This window comes from Phallusia mammillata, chromosome 5, assembly GCF_965637545.1.
Source record: "Phallusia mammillata chromosome 5, kaPhaMamm4.hap1.1, whole genome shotgun sequence".
Taxonomy (NCBI): domain Eukaryota; kingdom Metazoa; phylum Chordata; class Ascidiacea; order Phlebobranchia; family Ascidiidae; genus Phallusia; species Phallusia mammillata.
In genome coordinates, this window is record NC_137256.1 from 21708681 (window position 1) to 21720227 (window position 11547).

Genomic DNA, 11547 nt, shown 5'->3' on the forward strand with positions numbered 1-11547 from the left:
AAGCTGCGTTTAAACGCTAGGTCAGAAAAGCAAAGGCGCAATTGGTTCATTAAGGTTACAGGTGTAGCTGCAGGGTAGTACAAATATTAGGGGGCTAGTAACAACTAGTGCACTCGCGAATAATGTTCTAACCGTAACTTGGGCTTATGAACCTGCAAGTTTAATAAACCTACACCAATACCGGATGATAAAATGTCTATTAACGGATTGCAAACACTGGGCAACTGGGGTTAAGATAGTTTAAGTCAAAGCTATACAGAATAGCTACACAAATTTCGTGAACCGGGATGGTAACTTTTTTTCATCCATGAACAAGCGAACCGATCTGAAATATAAGTTACAAAAAGTTTTAACTCAATATTTACGGACTTTTCATAAAACGAAATGACAAGTTATTCCATTCATCATTCGACCTCACCAAAATCTCTTGTTTAGATGTCCGTAGGCAGAATGGTAAACGGACCAATATTTGGTGATGACGCTTACCATAAAAGATGTCAGAGGAATTCTGAAGCCACATGGAGCGTTATAGCTAATGGCAAGTCAATCGAAAATGGTACCACGATACGAAGAAACGGGGTGGTGTCCGTGAGCGTTGTGACGTCACAAAGGGACGGTCGCGCGGACTCTGAAAACAAAGTCGGAACTCCGGACGATGGTAAGCTTAGAATTAAAGTGGGTTGCTGTTTTGTTTTGAAATTTGGGACGTTTTTTGTTTTGTTTCAAGGGAGACAAAAAATAGAAAGAATGAAAACAATATTTCCAGAAAATTGTGTATGACAGGGTTTAGGTTTTAAACCTGATAAACAAAAAAAACGTACCACATAAAGTTAACCCTGAATATAACTAACAGTAAAATAGAACTTCAACAATTGGTTCATAATTTTCGGTAAAGATTTTTTGTCGGAAGTAGTGTTTGCTACCTGCTCTTAAAGCTTACACCGATGTTTTGTGGATATTTGTTCAATAGTTTTGATAGCTAGAAGGTTCCGTAGTTCTGGACAGTGTCTCTATTCCTTTACTTTCAGTAAGCCACTATAAGCCAGATACCGAATTCGTACCCAAAAGCAATACCTACATAGCAAGATTTGCTCTATATATTTGACCGTTTGTTGTGACAAGTGCTTGAATGGTTCAACAAAAACCTGATCGGGTTTTTTACTTTAGACCAGGGGTGGGCAACCTTTGTTACTGTGGGGCCAAATACAATAGCCAATATTAGATCGCGGGCCGCACCTGTGTATCACACTAGGCGATTTTACTTCGTTGCTTACCAAATATACTTAACTACAAGTAAAATTCGCATTTGATTATAGCCACAAAAGCCTGGTTGCAGAAAAATAGCATCGGGCGCATTAATCCGCTTGAAAGTATATAATATTTGGACTCGTTTGTAACTACATTTTGAATTCAATCGTCTCTGCGGGCCGCACAACCTTTACTCAAATGCCGCATGTGGCCCGCGGGCCGCAGGTTGCCCACCCCTGCTTTAGACCATACTTGCTTCGATCTCTGTGAATATAAAATTTTATCTGTAAATAAATGAATAAAAATCTGTTAAATCAAACAAACAAATCATTTAACTCAACTTAAAATCAGGTAAGGATGAGTCTGAGAATGATGCGACCAGGAATGCCTTGGAAAGGGAGGATGAAGCAAAAAAGAGGAAAAGACCTGTTTTGAAAATCAACACCAGCGGCGCTCGAGCTTCCGCACACGAAGCACTGTCGACCGTCCTTCAGCAATTAAGATGGAGAGAGAGCAAGACGAGTTTTAAAACAGGTATACAACTCATCCAAACGAAAAAGTTTTTAAATATTTTGAAGATAGTCAAAGTAACGACGTAGTGATAATATTGACACATTGCTACACACGCGCATTGGCCCCTTTAAATTAAATTACGACCGACAGGTACGTCATACGAAGGAGTACGTCATTCGAAGCACTTGTAAATGACCGCACGCTTCGTAAAGTTGTGTGATCTTCGCACTGTATTGTGGGCAGATTAAACACAAACGACTCACCTTTGTACTCGTTGACAGGGTTTGGCGCTGACATGTATTGGCATGGTTTGGGATTTGAGGAGAGCGCATATAACAAGACGGGAGTGTACGCTGTCAACAAGCTGCCTGGGATGTTTGAACTTGCCCAAAAGGTAATTTAATTTAGCCTTAAGAAAGGTACATTTAAATAAATGCCTTTATTACACTGAGTATACAAACTTGGTGAAGCATAGCTTTTCAGCCTGTTGCTTCCTTTGCTTCTAACAAACTGAAGTGCCTGTTGTGGATACAAGAGCCAATACGGTCGAAGTCTTATTACCAGCTGCACTAAAAAAATTGCAAGTTAACAGTGTACAATGTACGCCTATGTTGTCTGCTGCGTACTCGTATATATCCTGCGGATTTTCATTTACAAACCCATGCACACAATAAAATCCTAATCAGCTCAACTTACTTCGATTTGTGGACGGTTCGACTAACCTGTATCAGTTTAACGAAGCAATATATACATATTTTCTATCACAAACCTTAACAGGTCCCGGTTTGCCTGGTTCTACAGTTCGAACAAATTTTTAGCCCAAACGTGCTTACTCAGTATTATCGGAACGAGTCAGCACTTAATTTCACATATTCTATTTCCTTGCAGGTTCACCTCTCGCGCATCATCAAGCGGATGCAATTGCTTTTTCCGGGCGAATTTGATTTCTACCCTCCGACTTGGTTCCTACCAGAACAATATCATCAATTCCTGGCCGAAGTCACCCTGAAGAATAAGGCTAAACCTAAAACAACAATTAATACCAATTCACCGGGTCGACGTAACTCTCGGTCGCCCTCTCGTAAGTGTTTTAAGTCAGGGAAGTGCAACCTTTATCACTTATAGGACCAAAAACAATTAACAAGCTTATAGCCTGCGAACCACACGTTTATACATCACATGTTAACTATATACCACACACACTTATGCTATTGGATCATCAGCTACCAGTAATATTTGCAAGAGATTCCAGCAGTAAAACAGTCTGTGCATCTCAAATCACGAAACAACTCTTTTCATGCATTAATGTAAGTAGGCTAAAGCACATAAAACGGCCAGTCAGTTTAAAGCCTGCTTATTTCTGTTTGAGTATCTAACCCAGTGGTTCCCAACCTTTCTTGTCCTGTGCACCCGTTTAGTTGATATTCAAATCTAATTCCCCCCTACAAATTTAGCTTGCTTATATATAGCAAATTACAAAATTCCCCCCAGTGGGGAATTCCCCCCTGGTTAGGAACCACTGATCTAACCATAGTTTACTATTCCTTTGATTTCAGCTACTAAGAAACGAAAGGACAGATGTACTTACATTGTAAAACCAGACGCTGGAAGTCAGGGTGAAGGAATTTACCTGATTAATGACCCAAGAGACGTACAAGATATCAATGGCATGAAACCTGCGATTATTCAGGTTAGTAGTTGGACCGTTTTTCTCAAATAACTCAATAAACGGGCTTGATTTTGACCTAAAACCGAAAGTACAAGTCCAAAACCGGCCCGAACCCGACTTTTTTTCAAAACTAATCCTGAAATATGCCTGTTGTTACAAATAACGCCGAGTGTAAAGTCATGTCCGAACTTGGTCTTATTCCGTTTCAAAAATCCAGCCCATTTTAACTCTGAACTGGAATACGCAGTTAACTGAAGCAAGAGAACCACCAACTCTGATATAGGCGACCTGTACAGGACGTCGAAACGTCGGTATAAAAATGCATTTGCCAGAAGAGCTCTATAAACTTGACATAACACCTGGCAACAATAGCTTATACACTAACCCTCTTTGTTTAGAAATATATCGAGGACCCACTTCTAATCGAAGGTTACAAGTTCGATCTCAGGATGTACGTTGTTGTTGCCCGCCTCAATCCAATAGAGATTTACTTATGCAAGGTTCGTATAGAGTCAACACATACGTCTATAGTATATACAGTATAAAGATGGTACACAAAATTATTGCTCATAAACAGTTGCTTTAAATTATTTCGCGCATGTTTCTATATGAGTGATCTTCAAATCGAGCCCTTACATGAGTCCGTGAACGGTTTTCGTGAGCCCAACACCATCTCACGACATTCACAAAATATGTTTCCAACCCAAACTGTTTCATTACTTTTGTGAAGTCTGCGAATGGCCATGTGGAAGCAAAAACAAACCTATACATCCTTACATTAAGGACGGTCTTGCAAGATTGTGTACCGAAGAATACGAAATGCCGACATCGTCCAACATTCAGAAGACCTTCATGCACTTAACCAACTACAGCCTGAACAAGAACAGCGCCGGTTTTGTTTACACTAATGCTGAAGGCACTGGATCAAAACGCTCCTACCGCAGTGTTAAACAGGTTGAAAATGATACTATGTAAAACATAATTTCAGATGTAGCAATGCGACCAGTTGTGCATTTTTGGTTTAATAATCACAAGGCTAAACAAGATTACACATACCTTAAATGACGAGATCTTATAGGAGTCGAATACGATAAAATAGGTATCCGAATAAACGCATTAAAATATGGTGTGTTAACAAACAACAAGCCTAGTAGATATACTCAGTGGTGGGATTGAATTTTTTTGTCAGCCGGTTCTATCACAAAAGTCATATTTTTCAGCCGATTCTGTTACAAAAAGTCCATTGACAGTAACCAGTATATTGCTAACCGGTTCGCTGATCCCATAAAATTTCGTGAGACAGTTATATAGAACCGGTGCGAACCGGCTGAATCCCACCACTGGATATACTGAACAAAACAAAAAGCACTTTATGTGTAGTGCTTCTCGGTATTTTATAAGTAAAGTTCGGTTCATCTCCAGTTGGATATTGTATCATTTTTCGGGTCTAATTCGTAACATTGTTTCGGTATAATGACGAACATGATATTTTTCGTCGTTTACACTTTTACTGAATTTACAACCTCAAGTTAAGGAATAAATTTATGTAAAATATTACTAAGCAGTATATTTTGTTAGTTGCTCAAAAAGAAAGGATACGACGTACATGAGATTGAGAGACAGATAAAAAACCTTGTTGTCAAGACAGTTCTCTCCATGCTTCCCGACATAACGATATGGGAACACGTGACTAATAAGTCTAAACTTGTCAGGTATTATTTAACCTACTAACCAACTATATGTGTGTAACAATGCGTAATGAGAAAAATGACTTGGTTTATTCTTTTGAGTAGCGCAATTAAACACAAATTGAAAATTAAATTTGATTGTGTTTTTTTCAAACTCCGTTCAAGTTCGCGTTCTCACACAGGTCCTTTCAAATTCTCGGGTTTGATATCTTGCTCTCATCCGACATGCGAGCTCATCTTCTTGAGGTTAACTCGGCTCCGAGCATGGCCATTGATGCGGAACAGGAAAACGAAGAAGGAATAATAGAGACTGTGACAAGTCACGTGGACGAACAGGTAGCTCTGATTGGTTAAGATCGGTGACACTTCGACCAATCGTTTAAGCTCGAGTCAAAACGATGAAAAAATCGTGCCCGTTTTAAATTACCAAAAACTTCTGGGCCAAGGGTCGCCAACCTTTACCACTCAAGGAGCCACTCGGGCCCTTTTTCATAAGTAAGTAAAACACAGAGAGCCACAAAGCCCTTTTGAATTAAAATGCCACTGCATGTAGCGTTTTTTTGCAATGTTGATTTTTTTCTTCGTTTAACACGCCACTATTTTGCCTATTTTGGACTTCACGTTTCATAGCATAGAAACGCGATTGTAGTGAACTACTAGAAGTAGTACGGGTCGTGCTTTTGCACTGTAATTTTCGTTTTCGGCTTTTGTGATCGGCATGGCATTCGCAATTGAATGTTGTAACCATTAAGTAATTACTAAAACTGTGCCGCATCCGAGGGATCCAAGGGCCGCGGGTTGGCTACCCCTGTTCTGGTGGAAGCACTGACTTCAACAATGGAATATTCGTAAAAATAAGCTTTTGTTTCGTAGATAAAAGTTCCTCTGCTTCGCGATTCGTTGCGTCTCGTTGCATACGGGGAGAGTGAAGTAAACATGGAAAAATCCTGTCTTGAGCGGGTGTATCCCCCAAAACGAGATAAGCAAGGAGTCGCAAAGACAAAAACAGAATCACCCAGAAAGGTCGAAAATCCTCCGGTAAAAGTCCACGAACGCAAGGAAACGATTAGGAAAGAAATTAGAGACTTAGAGGAACGGATCAAGGCTCAGATGAAAGTGGTGGAAAAATACAGGGTAAGGGCAAATTTAGATTGTAATTAATTGGTGGCAAATGTGCCCTGAATATCAAAATAATTTGCGAAACATATGAAACAGGTTTCAAACGTGTTTTTGTCTTTACAGTTTTGTCTCATAACTTTATACTCATCGTTACACTTGTTCTAAAACATGACTATATAACATTTGGAATATGCACCTTTTAGAAATACTACGAAGACAATGACACTTCAACAAACAATCACGGAGAACCTTACAACGATTACGGACAAGGTAAAAATTTAAGGCTAAATTACTGCTTCATTTTTGTGATTGACTTAACATATGAAAGTGTTCAAGCTTAAGTTTTTTTTTTATCAGAAACCGATATCCCACTTTCAAGTAGATCACTGCCGGCACCAACCAACAACAGAAGATCTTACAGGTAAATTACCTCAAGTTTTTTATGGCAAAACTTGAAACTGCATGTAAAAATAGAGCGCCAGGCCATTCAATAGGCCTAGCTTACTATGATCCATACGTTTGTGTGTCGTGATCGCTGGTCTACATGCCATGAACGCTTTAGGGTTAATTACAGTTAGGAATAATCGTTTTAGCTTAAAACTACCGATTGTCGTTTACGAAGGTAGTTTACCACGCAGGTTAAAAAAATGCAAAAAACAAAACTGAGAGCTTGTAATTACACAGTAAATACATTATATTGCAAAAGTTTCAACATTTTTGCAGTTGTCAACATCAGTGCAATCATCAGTTTTGCTTTTGATCAAGATTTTTGAACCTGTCTACTGTGTTCCAAGGTTAAATTTTTTTATCCTTTTCAGAGACAATTTTGATACACCCCGTCCCACGCAAGCAACCCGACTCCAGTACACCACCAGGCGACCGAAAACTTTTACAGTGATCAAATATAAACAGGTAAAATAAGTTGTTGCGTGCAAACTGGCAGCTAACATCAAAAATTATTTTTATTTATTCAAGACGTATCTTCTATCTCATCATGTGTTTTACAGGAATACGCGATTTCCACCGACGAATGGCGCTTGTTTGACCCTAAACAGAAACCATGGCAACGGTCACCTATCCACCCAAGTCAGCAGCGTTCCATCAGCGTCTTGCCGAGCGTCGATAGAACGCAGGCGCAACAGAAGCCAAAAAAGCCGCCAGATAAAGTTTCAGACCACGAGTTATTCAAGGGACTTCCCAAGTGCAAAATCTGCGGTTGCTTTGCAAATGGCGCGGGCCCTGGGCTTTACTACGCACAGACGGAATACAAAACCTTGACTGACACAAAAGCGATGCCCGTGAAGTCACTATGTGGGGTTGCAGAGCCCGTGGATGGCATTGATGGTGAATACTTTGATGAAGAACCCGGGGATGGATGGGAAACGGATCGTGGAATGTTCGAGAAACAGCCGCTGCCTTTGAGGAGTATTTATTTCGGCGAAGCAAAGAGAGAAGAAGAGGAGGCAAATTTGCTCCGACGGAGGAGGATTTTGCTCGAAAGGGAAACTAATAACAACGAGATTCCACAAACCAAGGACTGCGAAGCAAATGATCATATATGTGACAACTGCTTTGACGTGGCGTCCTCTTCGTCATCAAGTGATGACGTAGATCTTAGGAGGAACGGTTTTTCGCTAGAGCGATTTCGTGCCAATCGAGACCGTGAAAGAGTAGTTCAGCAAACAGATGCTTCAGGTGGTGCCATGAAAAAGCCGTTTGCCATGCGAGAAGTGATGTTGCTCAACCGAGCTGCTGCGGTTTTCATCTACTTCAACGGAATCAAGACGAGTCTTCGAATCAGCGCTACGGCGTTTCGCAACATGGCGCGTCGCTGCCGACTTTGCGAACAGGGTGCCATGCCTTCCATTGACATACTCTTTATCGACACCATGCGACACTGGCAGTGCTACGCACACGACCGCACTTCTCCATTTTACGACTCTTTTAAGGGTCGCAACCCCATCACAGCACACCAGCAGTCTGGGTTACCGTTTCAGGGTTTCGTCGAGGCCTTGTTCAAACTAGCGCAGACTCGTTTCAGGGGCGAAAACCTTAAGGAGAAAATGGAAGCGCTGATATCGAACTGTGAGCTGTACATTCGCGAAGTCACCAAAGCGGACAAGAAAAAGATTCATGTCCCCGAACAGCCCTTGTCACATAGAAATCACGTAACCACTACTCCACGTATTTCGGGGTCCCAGTCCCAGCGCCGTTCGTATTTCTAGTGCAATATACCACTGTTGATCGAAGTGCTTGTTATGGTTATATTTAGGCGGCTTCTTATGCAAATTTTCGTGCACTTGAAGTTTAAATTATTATTTGTTTTGATTTTTAGTAACCATTATGGCCCGTTTTTTTCTTTTTTTGTCTTTTCGAGATATAAGTTCAATTTTCCGCTTAGCACAATGTTACAAAATGCAATAAGAATTGGACATCTTGGTTGTAGTTCAATAGTTTGATTTCACGCTTTTCTTGAATCTAAAACTTGCCACTAAATAGATGTGACTTCACTTAGTTTCATTTTTGCTTCTCAAATTAAAACAATATTACCATGATGCGAACCTACTTTGAAAAGATATCAAATGTAATCAAAAATCCATTATGATAAACCAACCATGGGAATACGGTTATCCCAAGGCAAGAAAATAACAACCAACAAAACCAGGAAAAACGGTTATAAAACTAAGGTAATTCTACATGTCAGAAATAGCAATGCCTTCCCCTTATAAACCTGTTTCACCTTACAGTTGTTTTTGCCCACTAATTACCTTATCAATAAATAAAGCGAACCACCTTAAACTCATTAACATGATTCTTAGCGGATGATTAGAGATTCTTTGTGGCTCTTGTGGGACGGTGCATTATTCATTTGCTGCTTTCGGGCAACGAACGTCAAAGAAACGACAGGCTTGTAAAACTGATTTCGCGAAATTGACCCCAGAAGTCAAAGCAAATTTGAAGCATATGTATATTGTATGTTGAATTATAACATTATATTCTTAACTTGAAATACTCATAGATTTTTTCCCGAGGTTTTCAGTCTTATTTTTCCATTAACAGATTTCGAAGATGCATTTTACCCACTGTGCTTTTCCTAAATTTACCTTATTTTATTTGACAGACTAATCCAACACTAAAGGAAATCGATTACTTCAGTTTAGAACCAAGTGTGTTAAATTTATGTAAACTTTGATTTTGGCCAACCAAATTTCATGGGATTTCTCACATACAAAAATCAATGCGTTTCCTAACTTGAGTCGTAAGCGAGCCAGAACTCTAAACTAATAAGCTTGAAGCCCCACCCGAACCCCAGTTGTTTTTGAGAAGCCCGTTTAGGCCCAAAAGTTTTATTAACAGGCCTATAGTAAAGAAGACATACAACAAAGACAGACAGTGACCTAAACAAGACGTTTTGGGTCTTATCCAGCAACTAGCTACTTAGCTGGGTTATATAAACTAAAAAAAAAACACGGACACAGAATGCAAAATCAGACAAGAATCAAGCCCGTTTGTTAAGAAACCAAAGCTCAAACCCGAACAGCCTGGCCCGACTTGCAGCTCTGACAGTTTTAAACCGTCGGAAATTTCCACATAAAAAAAACGGTGTTGGTTGTATATTTGAAGCGGCATTGCGAAATGAAAATGTCATGGTTCTGTTTCACTAAAAAAAAATAAAAGAAAAGAAACATGCAATATCGTAATTTCGCTCAAGGCGAGTCGGAATTAATTCCGGAGTTCTAGTAGCGAATGCCGGATTAATACTGTCCGCTCATCTGTCGCATAATGATCTCTCGCAATCAAAGATTTAAGGGGGATAATAACTGCATAACGATGGTACGGCATATGGGTCAAGGACAATAGTCGTCGGTCTAGATCTCAATCTTAGTATTAGCGCTGCCTTGGTCGTGGGAAAAACTACAGTGACACTTCATGCTTTATATGCAAGATGTCGTGTTTTGTGCGAGCAATGAGAGAGATACAAATTGATTTGGGTCATTACAAAACGGGTATTAGAGATGAGTAATAGAACTGGGATTAACTTATATAGCCATTGTGGCCATTTCTAGTGTACAATTAATCGCCTTGGGTGTTGTTTTGCAAGCATGGGTAAATCTCACATAGATTTCTCTTATTTTCAAAGACAGTAATCTTTTGTAGTAACGAAACACCAGTTTTGCATTCACATCAAACTCGAAGCATAACCTTTGGCCATGTACTAAGTAATCGTCGTTTGGCAAGTTTTACTTAAACGGACCGAAATTTACTTCGAATTGTAAGTATTGCCAAAGAAACGGGGACACAGGCAAACAAATAACTTGAAAGAACCGGAAAGCACATCTATCATATCATAAAAAAACATTTTAAACCGCTTTATTTGCTTAAAATCGAAAACCTTTCTAAAAACGACAAAACGTTGCCTTGATAACAAAAATAAAATCAGTAGCACCTTAACAGAGCAATCAACGCAAAAAATCGATTTCCCAGTTGGTCGAGTGCGCAAGAGGGGTGTGGGGCGCCATCTAACGGGTTAATTAACTGCACGGGCAATCAACGAAGTCATTTGGGTTCAATTTCGATCGGTGATTGGGAAGGGACCCGCTTTACTCCCTTAGGATATTTCGGTCTGGTGGACAATTGCGATCCATTTTTATATCAGTGATAAAGTATAAGATTCTCTGGAAAACCCCTGAAAACCGTCGACCCGATAAAATTGTTATGATAACTTATGTGTCATTTCAAAGATAAACCAAATCTTAAAACCTAAAACTTACAACATAAAAAAACCTCCAACATGAACTAAAGTATACGTTTCGTAACCACATAAGGTCAATTATTATGTCACGTATTTTGTTTAGCTGCCATGTGAACAGCATATGCATGAGCAACAGAAAAAACATTAGGAACAAAATCTTTTTACACATATGTTACAAGTTCTAAGGTAAAGGAAAGATTTTAAACAGAAAACAAATTTAGTAAGTAAATTACTCATTTGCGTAAAAACTTTGTTTGAAAAGGTAGCAATGCTGTTACAATATGTTACAATAATGTTATAATTTGTGAAGTATCCATTTCAGGCATCTACAATCATTTTTATGAGGGCACCAACCACTGCAGTTTTTAACCAAGTTTTGACATTTATCATCTCATAGGGTTAAACACAAACATAATTTTCAATGCACAACGGCTAATGGGAAAGCATTGCCTCTGCATGGAATTAAGAGAAAACATATGTCGTATTGTGAGAGATTCATAACCGAATCGCCATATGATTTCCCCCGACCAATGACCACTACCCAATGTTAATTACTC

The 11547-nt window shown here is 39.5% G+C and overlaps 1 protein-coding gene across 1 annotated transcript; it reads left to right on the forward strand.

The window, feature by feature from the left end:
* The first annotated feature begins 423 nt into the window (after positions 1-423).
* Positions 424-9197, forward strand: LOC145228831 (uncharacterized). Its single transcript, XM_080094026.1, has 14 exons — positions 424-658; positions 1600-1782; positions 2043-2155; positions 2650-2842; positions 3318-3451; positions 3829-3930; positions 4214-4384; positions 5009-5142; positions 5301-5454; positions 5992-6252; positions 6441-6507; positions 6595-6658; positions 7056-7149; positions 7245-9197. The coding sequence occupies exons 1-14, from the start codon at positions 436-438 to the stop codon at positions 8460-8462; spliced, it is 3111 nt and encodes a 1036-aa protein (XP_079950152.1). The 5' UTR covers positions 424-435; the 3' UTR covers positions 8463-9197.
* Positions 9198-11547: the final 2350 nt, after the last annotated feature.

Bases quoted from the DNA above. Each gene is read 5' to 3' on its own strand.
- LOC145228831 (XM_080094026.1), top strand. From the start codon at position 436: ATGTCCGTAGGCAGAATGGTAAACGGACCAATATTTGGTGATGACGCT. The intron at 1,783-2,042 runs GTATACAACTCA...ACTCGTTGACAG, and splicing joins CAAGACGAGTTTTAAAACAG to GGTTTGGCGCTGACATGTAT. The intron at 2,156-2,649 runs GTAATTTAATTT...ATTTCCTTGCAG, and splicing joins TGTTTGAACTTGCCCAAAAG to GTTCACCTCTCGCGCATCAT.